This window comes from Tupaia chinensis, unplaced genomic scaffold (assembly GCF_000334495.1).
Source record: "Tupaia chinensis unplaced genomic scaffold, TupChi_1.0 Scaffold000528_1, whole genome shotgun sequence".
Taxonomy (NCBI): domain Eukaryota; kingdom Metazoa; phylum Chordata; class Mammalia; order Scandentia; family Tupaiidae; genus Tupaia; species Tupaia belangeri.
This window is the reverse complement of record NW_006160041.1, coordinates 6,023,579-6,042,282: the sequence shown is the minus strand read 5'-3', so window position 1 is coordinate 6,042,282 and position 18,704 is coordinate 6,023,579. Positions and strand designations below refer to the sequence as shown.

At 41.3% G+C, this 18,704-nt stretch overlaps 1 protein-coding gene across 1 annotated transcript in view; it reads right to left on the bottom strand.

Annotated features, from left to right (window-relative positions):
• Positions 1–18,704, bottom strand: part of TSHR (thyroid stimulating hormone receptor) — a 166,355-nt gene that overhangs the window by 34,830 nt on the left and 112,821 nt on the right. The window contains exons 5-7 of the mRNA XM_006157105.1: positions 18,554–18,628; positions 16,951–17,028; positions 14,521–14,589 (exon numbers count right to left, since the gene is read on the bottom strand). Of these exons, the coding sequence (XP_006157167.1) occupies positions 14,521–14,589; positions 16,951–17,028; positions 18,554–18,628 (222 nt within the window). The remainder of the gene's footprint in view (positions 1–14,520; positions 14,590–16,950; positions 17,029–18,553; positions 18,629–18,704) is intronic.

The following is an 18,704-nucleotide window of genomic DNA, read 5'->3' as shown; positions in this document are numbered from 1 at the left end:
CTGTTAGTGCAAAATACAGTTGAGACCTTTAGGAAATCTACTTGGATACAGTAATGCTTCCATCGTTCCTCTTATGGTGTTTACTCTTTATGATGGAAAATGCTAAAGGATGATAGTTAGTACCAATGATGTGACATGAGAACTTTTAGTCAGAAGTAGTCCTTCTCCAGAGTACCACAGAGAAACTTCCTTAGATAATTGAACTCTTAGGAGGTCTTCTCTAAAGCAGCAGAAGAGTTTTAGCAACCATCGATGCTGGAGAAGTCGTCCTCTGGTCTGACGATGAAAGATTAACCAAGTCACAAGTACTAGGACTCCACACAGAGAGATCTCACAAATTGGTAAACATTTTTTAGTTTTTCAACTTCTCTTTAAAAAAATTATTTTTTTTTTTGAGAGGTTTTCGCTATAGGGCGCGTGCGCTCGCCAGACAGACAGAGAGAGACATAGAGACAGAAAGCGAGAAATCACCCCCCAGGGGGGATGGTCATGCCGCAATCCCTTCTCCTCCATTCTCCTCTCGGGATCTTGGGCACGCACGCACACGTGCCCGGCGTGAGATTTAAGCCACCGGGTCCGAGACGCGAACCACAGTCGACTACGTGGGAGTCCAGCGACATAGCCATTACGCTAACTGCTGGTTCCCTCTTTAAAAAAATTTTTAGAGAGATTTTTGCTATAGGGCACAGGCACTTGCTGGAGAGAGAGAGACAGAGAGACATCCCCAGGGGGGATGGCCACACTGCAATCCCTTATCCTCCATTCTCCTCTTGGGATCCTGTGCATGCAAACACATGCGCCTGACATGAGTTTTAAGCTGTTTGGTCCAGGACTCGATCCGTGGTCGATTATGTGGGAGTCCAGCAAAGAAACCATTATGCCATCTACTGGTTACAAGTCTTTCAACTTCTTTTATTTTTTAAGGAATTATTTTATTTGAACTTTATTTATTTATGTTAATATGACCAGAGAGGGACAGAGCAAGAGAGAAAAAGTGAGAAAGCAAGCCACCAGGTCCAGGACTTGAACCATGGTCAGGCATGTAGGAGTCCAGCATCCTTAACCACTACACCACCTGCTGGCCCAGGCCTTTCAACTTCTTAAATAGAGGTTGAGAACTAATTTAAAATAACTATCATAAAATTATAGTTAGATAGGACCACTAAATTCTAGGTTTCTGTGGCACAGTGGGGTTACTATTAACGGTAATATACTGCACACTTCAAAATAGCTACAAGAGAGTAGGATTTTAAATGTTCCCAACACAAAATACCAGTACATATTTCAAATGATGGATCTTCCAGTTTCTCTGACTTGACAAGTATACACTATATTCATGTATTGAAAAACCCACACTGTACCCCATAAATATGTACAATTATTATGTCAATATTTTAAGTAGTTATTACCTATTTTCTGCTGTACAATCTTTATTTCCTTCAAGGTATCATCTCAGACTATAATTACCATGTTTACATATTTATTATTTATTATCTGTCTCTCCAAGCAGAATGTAAGTTCTGTCTTTTTTTTTTTATTGTTGTATACCTAGTGTTCAGTTTAATGTCTCCATAACTATTTGTTGGATGAGTATGTTAATGAATGAATAAAACATAAATACACCTTTCCTGCAAGAGTAGGCAATATCAAGTTTTTGTTTTTGTTTTTAGAGAGGTTTTTGCTGTAGGGCATGTGTACTTGCCAGAAAGACAGAGCGAGACAGAGAGACAGAAAGCAAGAAATCAACCCCCCAGGGAGGATGGCTATGCTGCAATCCCTTCTCCAGGCTCCTTTCAGGATCTTGGGCACGCACACACAGGTGCTCGGCATGAGTTTAAGCTACCGGGTCCAGGACTCAAATCGTGGTTGACTACATGCAAGTCCAGCGACATAGCCATTATGCCAGCTGCTGGTCTCATGTATAACATTCTCATGGTGACATATGTGATTGCTTTGGAAAAAAAAATGGAGAATGACAAAATGGAAGACTTAGTATCTCGTTGTTACAGTATCTGGCCCATTGACTTTCTAGGTGGCAATGACTGTTGGGGCAGCTGGTTTACAAACTCCACAGGGTATGGCTGAGACGTGGGCTCTCAGGTAGTGGTTAACTTCCTAGCTTCCAGGATACATAGGTCTGCCGTAGAGCCATATGTGTTCAAAAACCCAGTGAAATGCCAAAGCAGCCAATCTGTGCCTTCCCAATGGGCTTCTGCCCTATAAGAGGCTAATCACATATCCCCTTGGTCACTGTTTGTACAACACCCACTATGTCTACAAAATTATTTTAGTTAGTGCTAGCTGGAGCAGGCAAGAGCCACATTGGGCAAAACTCCAACGGAGAGAAGATCTTCAACAGCGTGATTTTGTCAAAAGACAACTAAATTCAGTTTTTTCAGGACGGCCTCACTGGCTTATGTCTCTTTTTGTATTTTCTAGACCATGCAGCTTGCAGATCACATTCTGTTCTCAGACTGTTGAAAATCAAGTAAGAATTGGTGAGCTCATCTCAGTTTTTCTCCATCTCTGACTGCTACACGTTAACAATTTGTCCAATTTTTCAGTGTTTTCATCGGACATTTAATACCCCTCCGAGGATCAGGAGACCAGTTGATAAGCATTGCAGTTTACCAGAAACACTACAGAAGACTTCACACTGGAAAAGCCAGCCAGAGTCCAGGAAGGGAGAGGGAGGATGCAGCCAACTTGGACAGAGATGCATGGATCTCTCACAAGGCTGCATTCTCTAAAACCAGTATGGTTTTTTGGGTGCTTTACCTCTAAGGGACAATTAGGTCCTTAAAAATGAAGCCATCACACTACCTTAAGCAGCCGAGAGGGCTGCCTCATTTAGCCTGTAACCTTGAGTTCAGATTACTACTCCTGCCTTTCATGTGAAGCTGAGAGAGTGGTGAAGGGAAATACACATGCAGAACCCTTAATAACCAGGAAGAAAGCACTTTAATAAGATTTATCAAATAACATTTATTTATTTTTATTTATTTATTTATTTATTTATTTTTTGGAGAGGTTTTTGCTATAGGGCGCATGCGCTCGCCAGACAGAGAGAGACATAGAGACAGAAAGTGAGAAATCATCCCCCAGGGAGGATGGTCACGCTGCAATCCCTTCTCCTCCATTCTCCTCTTGGGATCTTGGGCACGCATGCACACGCACCCGGCGTGAGTTTTAAGCCACCAGGTCCGGGATGCAAACCACGGTCAACTATGTAGGAGTCCAGCGACATAGCCATTACACTAAGAAAAGAATAATTTAGGGACCAGCAGTTAGCATAATGGCTATGCCACTGGACTCCCATGTAGTGAACCGCGGTTTGAGTCCCAGGCCTGGTGGCTTACACTCACGCTGGGTGTGTGTGCGAATAATTTAGTTAATTTTATTTATAATTATTTTTAAAAATTTGACTAGAGAGAGAGAGAAAAGGAAAGTGAACCACCGGGTCTGAGACTCAAACCAAGGCCAGTCATGTGGGAGTTCAGTGCCATGCCACCTCCCGGCCCTACACATAACATTTTCTAGGAATATAGTCTAGTTAGATGGGTTCCTTGACTATGACTTATCTTGATTCTTCTAGAGTTCTCATCCTGTAAACCAGCATGGGTAAATCAATCACAAATCCTTTTTTTTTTTTTTTCTAAGAGGTTTTTGCCATAGGGCGTGAGTGCTCACCAGAGAGAAACAGACAGACAGACAGACAGACAGACAGAGAGGGAAAGTGAAAAATCACTCCCCAGAGGATTTTTCCATTATCTTTCCTGGATCTTGGGTACGCACACATGCGCCCAGTATGTTTCAAGCCACCAGGTCTGGGACTCAAACTGCCATTGGTCATGTGGGAATCCAGCAACATAACCTCTACGCTGTCTGTTGGACCCTCAATCACAAATCTCGATAGACTATATGGGTAACCTACTCTAGATAATGATTATTTTACAGGGGGATGATCATTTAAGCTATCTCTTGGAAGAAGATGAACATGAATAAAGAGTAGTAAAGCCTATGGTAAGAAGTGAGAGGAAACACTTCTTAGAAATCAGGACTTCTAAATATAAATATTGGGAAGGATTGTACAGACATTGACTAGCCATGATGGTGTAGTGGTAATGCCTCATGATACTGAAGCCACACGGGAAGTTCCTGGGTTTGCAACCCACAGTCTTCCTGTACACACCATGTGTGCATGCACGTGGGTTTTCCTGACTGCTGAGCCTGGGGGTAGATTGTACCGTGAAGACCCTATGTGTGTGTTGTTGGGTGGGGGATGTCCATTCTCTCTCTCGTCTGAGAAATAAACTTAAAAATATAAAGATACCGCTACATCTGTGTGTATTCAATAGCTTTTCACTATTTGAGATCTTCTGCCTTTTTAAGAAAGTGCTGGAAAGTTATTCCTAAAAAAAAGAGATGTCATATTTGCCATACAGGAGGATAAGAAGCCCCACCCTGATTTAAGATTGTGTATCTCATAGAGAAGAATAATGTAATGAGGAAAATGAAGGTGATGCGGAATGAGTTGGGGGAAATGTCCTTCTGATAAAGCCATATTCTTGGGGCCAACACATGTATTTGTACATCCTTCTGGCACAAAACAGACATTCAGTAGACTTGCTGGTTGAGTAACTGAAAGCCCCACTACTGGGTAACTCCTCGATAACCATGATCTCTATGCTATGTTTAGAAGGAAGTGATCTTGAGGCTGTCAGTCGGCATGGTAGTTAAGGGCGCTGGACTCCACAGAGGCGACCGTGGTTTGAGTCCCGTACCTGGCAGCTTGCTTTCTCACTTTCTCTCTCTTGCTCTGTCAATCTCTGGTCAAATTTAAAGAAAGAAAGAAAGTTAAATACAATTTTTTTAAAAAAAGAAGGAAGTGATCTTTGTCAGTAGGAAAAGTGTGATACTGTCACAAGAAAATATGTTGCTACTACCCTTTTCTCTCTGGGGAGTTTTAGGGTGCACTTTAGCTCCAAGGTGGATTTTCAGCTTGTGCCTCCACTGGTCTTTTCAGGGAGAGAGAGAAGGAAAGTGAGCCACCAGGTCTGAGACTCAAACCAAGGTCAGTCATGTGGGAGTCCAGTGCCTTAATCACCATGCCACCTGCAGGCCCCACAAAGGCTGGCACCTGACAAAGCTGTGAGACTCATATGGGAGCACTGCAGTGGGGAGCCTTATTTTCCTCCCCTAACTCTGTTTATTTGGAAAATTAAAAGGAACCCCAGTCCAGTTCTCATGTTAGCCTAAAGGGGAGCTGGATTGCCCTGTGGAAATCTTTTTAGTAACAGAAATTAGGACACCTGTTTGTAAACAGGAACAGGTGAGAAAACAGTCAAGCTTTCAATGAGCAGAGGGAAAAGCCATGGAGCAAATCCTACAAACTGTTCAAATACTTGTCCCATGAGAAATAAGAGCCTGCGTAATCCTATAATCATCTCTGTCGTCATCTTTGCCCGGTGCTCTAAGCTGTGGTGTTTCACTTCTAGTCAGCTAATGTGTGATGCTAATTAGCACAGTAATTATGTTGACTTCTCAGTTCATAACGATTAGTGTCTTGGTAGGTTCTTCCCATATCAAAATGGTATTTCTTTTTTCTTTTTTTTTTCCAGCCCAAATGTTTACTGTCAGATGGTAGCTACTGACTAGTCTGTGACAATTGAAAATACAATGCAGAGAACCAGACATTCTCCAAGAAGCAACATCTCCCCACACAGATTGTGGGGAAAGAGGTTGAAAAAGATGTTCCAAAGAAGGAACGTGTGAATTAACTTGCAACTGAGTGCAGTTCAACTTCTGTGGAGCCAGGGATGCTTGTATTGTTATTCATTTCACATCGGAGTGATGACAACGCGCTTGGCTCCACGCGGACCCCAGAACAATGTGCTTTACACATCTGCCATCATTTTCACGAACTCCTGACTAATTACTCCACTGCTGCTGAGGCGTCAGCGCTTGTACTCATTGCAGAATTGATCCAACTTGGCTGTGATCGTAGTATTCAGTTCCACTTAAGAAATGGGTGTAAACGAGGTCACATCTGCTAATTTCCGTTAATCAGCATGAAGTAGAAGGATGGGGAGTGACAGCTCTTTTGAATGATACATTATTTCGATCAGAACCTAAAGACACTTGAACATATTTCTGGAGAAATGACCAAATCGCTAACACGTAATCCTTGAACATGATTAGATTAGTTATAGGCGATTGATGTGTTTAGTTTAAAACCGCAGTTAGCTTTGAGACCAGAAGCAACAGCCCTATGTTAAAAATAAGAGTGAGTACTATGTCATGATTGCTATGGAAACTTGACCTCTGTTTTCTCCAGCTACAGCTTCTCATGACCATCATCTTAATTCTACATTGGATTTACATGACACCTTTTACTAAAGTGCTTAAGCTTAGCAAAGAAAAAATTTCCATCAATTGGGAATTACAAACTTAGGGCAGCATGATAAATAGAACATTGTTTTATAACAGGAGCAGACTTTCCAGTTTGGATCAAAATACTGACTGAAAAAAAAATCATTGTTTTCTATTATGATTGGACCTGAACTTTCTGACCTTAAAATATTTTTATCCAGATACTTCTTATCTTTGTCCCAAGCTTGCCCTTTATACTTTACCAGGAATTGGAAGAAACATACTATATTATTTATCATACAATGGTCATCCTTACAGAATTCCTTCATATAGAATAGAGATTGTGAACTATGACCCTCCAATCAAATCCTGCCTGACCCCTTTTCTTCTTTTACTCCCTAATTTTTTTGCTAGAGAGTGTTTGCACTCACCAGAGACAGAAAGGGAAAGAAGAAAGTGTTCCCCCGCCTCCATGAAAAATGGCCACGCTACAATCTTTTCTCCTCTAACTTTCCCTTCTTTTTTGGGATTTTGGGCATTCATACACACATGCACCTGGCATGCTTCTTGCAGTTGGCCATGTGGGATCCAGCTGTTTTAACTACCAGGCCATAGAGCCAGCTTTACTCATTTTTCTAAAGTTTTACTGTAACTTAGCCATGCTCATGTGTTTATGTATTGTCTATGGCTCCTTTCATGCTATGAAGGCAGAGTTGAGAAGCTACAACTAAGACCATCTGTCCCACAAAACCAAAAATGTTTGCTCTCTGGGCCCTTTCTAGAAAAAAGGTTGCTGACTCCTGATCCATTCTTCTAGAAACCAAGAAACAAATTTTTTTTTTTTTAATTTTTTTTCCCTATAGTATGCATGTGCTCGCCAGAAACAGAGACAGAGAAACAGAAAGCAAGAAATCACCCCCCGGGGGGGACGGCCATGCCGCAACCCTTCTCCATTCTTCTCTCAGGATCCTGGGCACATATGCACACATGCCCGGTGTGAGTTTTAAGTCACTGGATCTGGGACTTAAACTGCAATTAACTACGTGGGAGTCTGGTGACCTAACCATTACACCATCTGCTGGTCCAAAATAAATCATTCTTAACTAAAAAATATTTTCCACATTCATCACTCATTAAGTTCTTCCAAATAACTTTAGTCCTTGACATAACGATGTCAAGAAAGTATGGTAGAAATGATGTAATGATTTCTTTTTTGATTTTTCTTTCTTTTTTTTTTTTTTTTTGGTTGTTGTTACTGGGTGCGTGTTCTTGCTGAAAGAGAGACCGAAAATAAGAACTCATCCCTGGGGGTGCGGGGGTGGGGGGGAAGATGGCCAGAAGTAGTCTCTTCTCCTCCTGGGATCTTAGGCACCCATCCACCCACAAACCCAGTGTGAGTTTTAAGCCACCAGGTCCAGGATTTAAACTGCAGTTGACCCTATTGGAATCCAGCGATATAACCATTATGCCATCTGCTGGCCCTTGATTTCTTCACTGTGTTTTAAGAGATAGTTGCAGCGACTAGAACCTTCTGAATCAGGCACCAATGAATTAAAATCCATCATCTCCAAAAGAATAGCTCTTTACATCAACCAAGCTCTTACCCATGATATAGACTAAGGAGAAAGCTGGCAAGAAAGTGGAGTCTCCCACAAACTCTCTGCATCATACCTTTAATTTTAGAATACCATCAGTTGATCTGAAATCTTTACTAGTTCTTAGGATCTCCTCTGGCTACTTTTAGAATAAACTTTGTTAAATTCACCTGTCTCCCAACAAGATGGTATGTATATCAAAAGTTTTTTTTTTTTTTCAGTAGTGTGAAATTGTGGAATATATTAATATTGGGTCAACAGAAAAGTCATCATGCATTTTTGCATACAAAAACATAGAAAAATATGTCATGACTTTTCTGACCACCCAGTATAACTGGTCTTTGTCCCTCATTTCCAGGCATACAGCTTCTAAAACCCTTGGACTCTCCAGAGCAGTAAGAACATCTATCATGCTAATGAGATGACCCATGAGATTGCCAAAGTGGGATTATAGCGTTGGGACTTGGAGCTTCACCTTCTCCAGCCTTCCAGGAGAAGAGAGGAGCAGATGGAGTTGATCATTGAGGACCAGTGATGTGCTCAATCATGTTTTCCTAATGAAGCCTCCATGAAAGCCTAAAAAGACCGGGACTGGATGAGCTTCTAGGTAGCTGAATATGTGGAGGTTTCTGGAGGGGTGGCGTGACTGACAAAGACGTGGAGGCTCTGCACCTCTTCACATATACCTTGCCCTATCGATCTCTTCCCTCCGGCTGGTCCTTCAAAATATCATTTAAAGTAAGTAAAGTATTTCTCTGAGTTATGTGAGTGCTCTAGCAAATTAATTGAACCCAAGGAGGAGGTCGTGCAAACCCTAATTTATAGTTGGCCTGTCATAACTTGGGGCCTGTGACTGGTATCTGAAGTGGGAGCAGTTTTGTGGGACTGAGCCCTAAACCTGCAGGATCTGATCTTGTCTCCAGGTAGAGAGTGTCAGAACTGAGTTAAATAGTAGAATGCTCAGCCGCCGTCATTGAAGAATTGATTGCTTGGTGTGTGCTGGGGAACCTGCACACACCTGGTGTCAGAAGAGTTGTGTTGACAGTAGGAAAACGCGTTGTTTATTCTCCCTCTTAGAAGTAGTATTCCCCTGAGTTCTGTGGAATGTCAGACTAGAAAGATGCTCCTGGATCCAAGAGCTGCCTGGGGAGCTCTGCAGACTATAGCTCTCTCTAGGATTTCAGATTATTATAACATGTGCAAGTCCACATGTGTAACTTGTAACAGCATAAATTACTGTTTTAACATAACAAACATTAACTTACCTTGGAGGGAAAGTTCCAGGAACAGTTTTAAGAAGCATAGCTTTAACACCCCACCCCCCCGAGACCCTGCTCAGGGGAGCTCATTCTTTCTAGATATAAAACCTTTTACCTTCTGTATTTCATGACTTTGAAGGACTGAGCTAAGAAACCTAAATAATCTACAAGGTTAAGAAATAGCAGTAGTGTCCAGAGGAGTTGGGAGTTCACACTTTGGTGGTGGCTGGTAAGTCAGCAATAATGAATGTAGAGAAAGAGTCCTGAGTAGGGGATCCAGGTCCCAGCTTCGGCTCAGTCACTAGATTGTTCCATCAAGTTAAAAAAGCCATGTGAAGGGGGCCGGCAGGTTGGGGTGCTGGATTCCCATATGGCCAACCAACCACAGTTCGAGTCCCATACCTGGTGGCTTGCTTTCTCATTTTCTCTCTCTCATAACAAATTTAAAAAATAATAATAATTAAAAGTAAAGCAAAAACATGTTAAGGGAAAATTGGTGGCATGGTGGTTAAGGTGGCTGGATTCCACAGGGCCAAATGTGCAGTTTGAGTTCTGGAGCCAGCAGCTTGAAAAATACACTGGGCACACATGCATGTATGCCTAAAACCCCAAGAAAGATGGAGGAGAAGGGATTGTGATGTGACCAGCCCCTGTGAGGGGTGCTTTCTCACTTTCCCTCTCATGCTCTCTCTGGCAAATTAAAAAACAACAACAAAACAAAACATGTTTTTTTAAAAAGCCACGTGTCTTCTTGTGCTCTATCCCCTTCATGTATAAAATGGGACAGCTGGACAAGAAAGTTGATAACCTTCTACAGAAGTGGTTCTGGACTTCTGTTCCATAGTGGACTCACTTGGAGAGATGTTTAGATTTCTGCAATGCCCAAGCTATATCCAGAAGGTCTGGTGGCAAAACTCAGGCATCGGCGCCTGAAAACCTCACAGGTGATCCCAATTTGTAGCTAATATCAAGAATCATTGCTCTGTAAACCTTAAAGTCTGAATTTTCAATCCCAAACCTCTGTCCTTAAAACATGATAATGGAGTGTTTGAAGACCATACCCTTCAGTGACTAATTGTGACAGGATAAAAAGACAAGAAATTTGAAAACTATTTATCTTGGGCTTTAAAATCCTTCGTGGCAAAATGAAAATTTTGGAAATGAGTTATCCTATATCCAAGGTCTTGAGTTCTTTTTCTAATCTAGTGTTCCGTATTGGCAGTTTGGTGCAGGCCCGAGTCACCTGGATTCATGAAGCCAGGAGCCATATAATCAGGGCTGGGCCCTGGCTGAAGGTTTTTCTTCACCATCCCTGCTCCTACCCTTGCTAAAGTGGTTATCTGTTGCTGCAACACTAGTCTCTTGGTGCCCCAAAGTTTAGAACAGTGTGACAGTCTTCTGAATGCTTTGTACCTTAAGTATCTACAAACTATCTTAATTATTTTAAGAAGTCTCAATATCCCATTTCATTAATAGAAAATCTGAATTGGGAAGATCCTTTCTTTATAGGTCATGGTGTTTTAGAAATAGTTCAATCAAAGAGGAAAATATTTGGTGAGATTTATGCAATGTTAAAATCAAATGCTAATAATGAAAAAAATTGGATAATGCTAGAGAAAATCTTACATCTTCAAACAAGGAGGCCAATGTTATTGGATATTTAGCTTTTGGGTTTTTAAAGCTGAGTTCCATGTTTTGGATTGAGTGTATTTCTTCCTAATGTGCTTTGACCCTTGATATTGCTGGTCTTGAGTTGACCCCACCATAATGTATTTTCAGTATGGTCAGGAAGGATTTGGCCCTTACTCATTTTTGTATTGCAAAAGGATGAATAGTGCTTGGCATATTGTGTGTGTTTAAGAATATACTGAAAAGTAGTTGAAGAGCCAGTGCAGGGTGTGGTAGTCAAGGCACTAGATTACCACATGGCCAACCACAGTTCATGTTCTGGACCTGGCAGCTTGAACATCATGCTGGGTACATGTGTGTGCTTGCCCAAAAGCCCAAGCGGAGGAGGGATGGCAGTGTGACCATCCTTGGGGGGGGTGACTTCTCACCTTCATTTTCTCTGTTTCTCTCTGGTAAGCACATGTGGCCTATGTCAAAAACATAAATAAAGGGAACCAGCAGTTAGCGTAATGGCTATGTCGCTGGACTCCCATGTAGTCGACCATGGTTCGCGTCCCGGACCCGGTGGCTTAAAACTCAGGCCGGGGAGAATGGAGGAGAAGGAATTGCGGCGTGACCATCCCCCCTGGGGGGTGATTTCTCACTTTCTGTCTCTATGTCTCTCTCTGTCTGGCGAGCACATGCGCCCTATAGCGAAAATCTCTCCAATAAATAAATAAATAAATAAATAGGTGAAGAAATGTGTAAGTCTAGTATGATAAAATACAAGAGTCTCTCCAATTCTATAAATAAATCAGAAATGCAAGAATTCATGTTTCTCTATCAAGTCTTTCAGACTTTCCCTATAATTATGTACCTTAAAACAATTATGAAAATTGGGGCCTGGCAGGTGGTGTAGGAGTGGTGCTGGATTCCCATATGGCTGACCATGGTTTGAATCCTGGATCTGGTAGGATGCTTTCACATTTTTCCCTTTCTCTTTCTCTCTCTGATCAAATGAAAAATGATAATAATAACAACAAATAAAATAAAAAATAAATTCTTAAAAAAATTATGGAAATCGACACTAATGATCCCACAACCAGACAATTAAGAGAATGGTACCCTACACCCTCATTTGACAAATACTGGCAAAGAATGAGACTCCACTTGGAATTTAAAGAGCTTTGCCTAAGTACATGACTTCAAAAATGTATTACCATAGGGAACCAGCAGTTAGCGTAATGGCTATGTCGCTGGATTCCCACATAGTTGACTGCAGTTTGCGTCCCGGACCCGGTGGCTTAGAACTCACACCGTGTGCGTGTGCGTGTGTGCCCAAGATCCCGAGAGGAGAATGGAGGAGAAGGGATTGCGGCGTGACCATCCCCCCTGGGGGGCAATTTCTTGCTTTCAGTCGCTATGTCTCTCTCTGTCTGTCTGGCGAGCGCACGCGCCCTATAGCGAAAACCTCTCAAGAAAAAAAAAAAAGTATTACTATACAACCTTTAACAATGGAATTATTCCAGAATCTACCACTTAATCCCTAAGCCAGAAAATCAGCCAAAACTACTCAATATACATGTTCCTCTCCCCCCGACTGGGTTGTGCAGCTTATTTACCTCATTCTTGCTACTAAAAGTGTGGTCCATGGACCATCAGTATCAGTACCATTGGGAATGTGTTAGAAATACAGAACTGTGCAGTGGAGGAGCTGCTGATTCAGAAAATGCATTTTGCTTAGATTCCCCAGGTGGCTTGTATGCCCAATAAATCTTGAGAAACCCTGTACTATACAACAGTTTTAGAATCATAAGGTCTTTACGTTTTGCAATGATCACTTCTGGAATATAAAACAAATAGATGTGAATTTTTTTTCAAGGAAAAAATGATGGCATTATAAGTAACAAGAATGAGTAAGTAACTGTCAAAAACAAACAGGTAAATTTTGGGGAAAAAACTAGAACATCTGGAATAAAAAAAAGTAATTGTTAAATAGTCAAGAAGCATTACAAAAACAAAGACAGTCTGTTGGCTACATCAGCTGTTCTAGTCATTATTTTTGAAATGACAAATACTAGACATGGTTTTTTAGCTGTTTTTGAGTGAATCAAATATAAGCTGACATCTTTGTCAAAACATATCATAAAGGGATAAAAAAGAAACCTTATTTTCTGAATAGCTTTGGGCTTAATTAAAATATCACTTTTGCTTCATGTACATAGTAGATTGAACATTACTCCGGTGTGTGGGTGGACACACACACACACACACACACACACACACATGCATGCACATGCACACACTGAGAATAAAAGCTAAAAGCTTTGGTATTTAGCATTGATATTAAAGTTGGCCCTTGTCAAACTCCTTAACATCATTTCTAAGTACTGATCACACAGACTGGGGTTGAGGGATATAGTGGTAGGACCTATTTTTTTTTTTTCAGTGGGATTCTGCTGGTGGTCCTTTTTGGGGTAGGGGGAAGTTACAGTTTTCACAGCTACCCTTGACTTACACAGCATCCAGCTTTGTCCCATTGAAAGCATGTCCTTGGATTGAAGTAAAGCCATTGTTGTACAGTTTCCTGTAGTTGATAGAGAGGAGAGATCAGTGACCTGCTACAGGTGGTGCTGACCTTTTCTAAAGTGTTAGGCTTCATCAGAAGCATGCACAAAGCTCCAGCAAGCTCCACATACACACCCCAGAAGGAAACTGTATAGTGTGCCTTATTTGACACATAGGCTAATATTTTCCAGTTTTTTTTTTTTTATTATTAAAAGAGAGAAAGAGAGAGGGAAAGTGAGAAAGCAAGCCACCAGGTCCAGGACTTGAACCACAGTCAGCTACATGGGAGTCCAGTGCCCTTAATTACTACACCACCTGCTGGCCCATATTTCCTGGTTTGAATGGCTAATCTCCAGTCTTTGGTTTTAGTAACTTAAAGCTGTTTTTCAGAAGCAGGTTTATTTTGAGGGACAAAGATTTGCTACCATTAGGAATTAAAAAAAAAAAAAAATTCACTTATACTCAAAAAAGAGTGTTTCAGGTAATAGTTAACCCAATATTAATAGTGGAGAAGTAATTGCCAGTTTCTTAAAGATTTTCTGTTTTTAGGACCAGCAGTTGGTGTAATGGCTATATTGCCGAACTCCCATGTAGTTGACTGAGGTTCAAGTCCCGGACCCGGTGGCTTAAACTCACGCCGGTTGCGTGTGTGGGCATGCCCAAGATCCCAAAAGGAGAATGGAGAAGAGATTGCATCGTGACTATCCCCCCTGGGAGATTTCTCACTTTCTATCTCTCTGTCTCTCTCTGTCTTCCTGGTGAGGGCACATGCTCTATAGTAAAAACCTCTTAAAAAAAAGATTTTATGTTTTTAAATTCTTGATAAAGTACATAGGTATTCGTGAGACAGAAAAGAGAGAGAGAGAGAGAGAGAGAGAGAGAGAGAGAGAGAGAGAGAAAGCACACTGAGAATAAAAGCTAAAAGCTTTGGTATTTAGCATTGATATTAAAGTTGGCCCTTGTCAAACTCCTTAACATCATTTCTAAGTACTGATCACACAGACTGGGGTTGAGGGATATAGTGGTAGGACCTATTTTTTTTTTTTCAGTGGGATTCTGCTGGTGGTCCTTTTTGGGGTAGGGGGAAGTTACAGTTTTCACAGCTACCCTTGACTTACACAGCATCCAGCTTTGTCCCATTGAAAGCATGTCCTTGGATTGAAGTAAAGCCATTGTTGTACAGTTTCCTGTAGTTGATAGAGAGGAGAGATCAGTGACCTGCTACAGGTGGTGCTGACCTTTTCTAAAGTGTTAGGCTTCATCAGAAGCATGCACAAAGCTCCAGCAAGCTCCACATACACACCCCAGAAGGAAACTGTATAGTGTGCCTTATTTGACACATAGGCTAATATTTTCCAGTTTTTTTTTTTTTATTATTAAAAGAGAGAAAGAGAGAGGGAAAGTGAGAAAGCAAGCCACCAGGTCCAGGACTTGAACCACAGTCAGCTACATGGGAGTCCAGTGCCCTTAATTACTACACCACCTGCTGGCCCATATTTCCTGGTTTGAATGGCTAATCTCCAGTCTTTGGTTTTAGTAACTTAAAGCTGTTTTTCAGAAGCAGGTTTATTTTGAGGGACAAAGATTTGCTACCATTAGGAATTAAAAAAAAAAAAAAATTCACTTATACTCAAAAAAGAGTGTTTCAGGTAATAGTTAACCCAATATTAATAGTGGAGAAGTAATTGCCAGTTTCTTAAAGATTTTCTGTTTTTAGGACCAGCAGTTGGTGTAATGGCTATATTGCCGAACTCCCATGTAGTTGACTGAGGTTCAAGTCCCGGACCCGGTGGCTTAAACTCACGCCGGGTGCGTGTATGGGCATGCCCAAGATCCCAAAAGGAGAATGGAGAAGAGATTGCATCGTGACTATCCCCCCTGGGAGATTTCTCACTTTCTATCTCTCTGTCTCTCTCTGTCTTCCTGGTGAGGGCACATGCTCTATAGTAAAAACCTCTTAAAAAAAAGATTTTATGTTTTTAAATTCTTGATAAAGTACATAGGTATTCGTGAGACAGAAAAGAGAGAGAGAGAGAGAGAGAGAGAGAGAGAGAGAGAGAGAGAGAGAAAGAGAGAGAAAATCCTGCATAGGGCTTGGTCATGCTGCAGTCCCCTTTCTCCATTCTAGCAGGACCCTGAGCACATGTACACATGTTTGGTGTATTTTTAGGCTGACTGGGCCAGAGACTAGGACCTTGGTCAGCATGTGGCTTCCAGCTTTGTAGTCCAGTATGCTGCTGACCACACTGCAGAGTCCGGGCCTACAGTTCTTAAGACGAACCCTTTGAAAGGCATTCATCTGAATGCACAGGTTTTCTATTTTTCTGTTTAAAATGTAATTTCACATTTGTATTTTATCCATCCTTTTATTCTCAGGGATTAGCATAGAGTAAATGTTTACTGGTTGTGGGGCTGAATTAAATGGAACATTTTAGATGAATCTAAGAAGTCCATAGACCTTACCCTTTTGAGGATATTTTAATGCTTTAACTCACTGATGTTTCTATTAACTAATCAGTCCATGCAATGATCCCAGGGGGCCAGTCTGACATGTTATGACCTCTCATTTCCAGTGGAGTTATTGAGACATGGAGGTGAGTTGCCAAAAACAAAATACACTGGGCTCAACCTGTTGGGAATCAGGATTCTGACCTCAAATACTTTCTTCCAACCCACCAACAGCATACACCCTTTCTGGAGGAGAAGCTCCAGCCTTGGGAACTCTGGGCTACATAGGAGACAGGGGAGTTAATGGGAGTTATAGGCATGAAGATAAGAGAAGACAATCATGACCACAGTCAGGCAAGCTATTAAGAACTCCTAGTGATAATTGTAGGAAACTTCAGAAATATACCACATGTGACCTGTGGTAACCCGTGAAGAAGCATGCAGGTGACTCCAAATTTGGAATTAGACCTGGCTCTGCAACTTTATAGCTGGGTGAGCCTAAGAATTTCTCAACATTTCTTAACCTCAATTCCCTTATCTTCAAAATATGATAATCATACCTAATTAAAAGATGGCTGGGAGGATCAAATAACTGTATACTTAACATATTAAGAGAAACTTAAAAGATGACCATGTTAAAATGATTTGAACACTTATATTTAGTCTATCTAGTTGTGGGGAACTTACAAAAGTATCTCATGGTTTTGTTGTTGTTTGTATGCAAACTATATGGCCTGCAAGGCCAAATCTGGTCATTGACTATTTAGATAAATAAAGTTTATTGGAAAACAGATGTGCTCATAACTTCACCTATTGTATATGACTGCTTTTGCCTTACAATGGCAGTCTTGAGCAGCAGCTACAGAGGTCACTTGACCGGTAAAACTCAACTGGTCATTTAAATAAAAAAATGTAACAACAACTGCCATAGGGAATATTCTTATCTTGTTTCCTAAGCCCTTTTGTAGTCTAAAGAGTACCATGTCATAGGATGATACCTTAAATTATGTGAAAGCCTTTGTAGACTTTGTAGACAAAAATATGACAGAAACTTAAAACCAACTCCACGTGCCGGCAGGAATGGAAACAGCAATACTCACAGTGTCAAAGTTTCATTACACAGTCCTTGAAAAGCATTCACAGGGATGGAAGTCATATAAGGGTTGTCTGTAATTTCACTGTAAAAGAGAGGGACAAATACGCTTGAAAAAATGCTTTTCTCTTGAAGCCGGGCTTTTACTGCACAAATACATTCAAATAAATCACCTGACACAATACTGCTGAATCTTACTTTGTTTTACATTTCACTGGCCCCCTTTTTTTTTTTGAGAGGTTTATTTATATTTTTATTTATTTTGCCATAGGGTGCGTGCATCGCCAGAAAGACAGACAGAAAGCGGGAAATCATCCCCCGGGGTGGAGGGGGGCGGGGCGGGATGGCCATGCCACAATTCCTTCTCTTCCATTCTCCTCTCGGGATCTTGGGCACACACGCACATGCGCCCAGCATGAGTTTAAGCCACTGGGTCTGGGACTCGAACCATGGTCAACTACATGGGAGTCCAGCAACATAGCTATTACGCCAACTGCTGGTCCCTCATTGACCCTCCTTAGTGACTGGTGGCTCAGAGATTCAGTGAGGGCTGAGAGTTGTCCTAGATGGATGTGTACTCAGAGCGGAATCTGTGCTACTTCGTCCGGAGCAACCATAGTTTTCCACGTGCATGGACTCCTTATGAAGGATCGGGAGAAAGGGATCAATGGATTGTGTTTCATGAGTGTTACTGAAATGCCCTCCATCCACAAAACTCTTGCTAGGCAGATGCTCCTGGGGAATCTTTCTATGTCAGTCTAGTTCCTGGAGACCGTATTTTGAACTTAGTGCTTCTGCAGCATAGAAATATGGATATTATTTTTTTCTAGCAAAACCACCAAGAATTTATAGCCCGTCACTCAATATTTACTCTGTAGTGCAAATCAACTTGTCATGCTCTCTGCAAATATCCTTTCACTCCTGTATGGTTAGGAAAACAATGGACTTGTGTCACAGCTTTTTGAAAAGGGTATATGGCCACCAAGCCAAGTCACAGGATGGAGTCTGAACTCCATTCCTGACTGCTCCTGGAATTCTGCTTAACAAAATCTCTTGTTTTCTATTCCTGAGTTTCCTTATTTGTGAAATGGAAAAAATAATAACTTACTTTTATACCTTTAAGGTGATGGAGTGGAACAAAAGCAATGCATGGAAAAGTGTTCAAAAAACTACTAAAAAGTGTATGAAAAATAAAGCATTATAGTTACTGTCAGATTTTTTCTTCCATGTAATCATTCTCTTGAGCAGACAAACATTCCACAATTTCTCCCACTTAAAAATAACAACAAAAATCTCTTCCTTCCTAGTGTCTGCCAGCTAGGAGTTTGTTAGGCTCACTCTCTTAAAGTCTTCTCTCTTAAACCCACTCCAGCCAAACTTCATCACTCCCGGCACTCCACAGGGACTGCTTTGGTCAGAATCACCAGCACCCAAGTTACCAAACCCGGTGGCCACTTCCCTTGTCATGCTTCATTCATCAGAGAATTCACAACTGACCATTGCCTTCTCCTTGAAGCAATTGCTTTATTTGGCTTCAACCAACCCCTATGGCTATCCCCTAGTTCTTGTCAGTGAAAATATTGTCAAACACTGCATGTGTGCATACTTACAGTATAAAGAATACGTCAGTGGAATAAACTTTGGTCAGGTCAGGGAATACTCTAAGTCCAGTGTTGAAAATGCCACTAAATTACATGAAAAAAGAAGGAAAAAAATGACAGGATTTAGGTTAAAAAGTCAACACATAGGAAGAAGAATAAT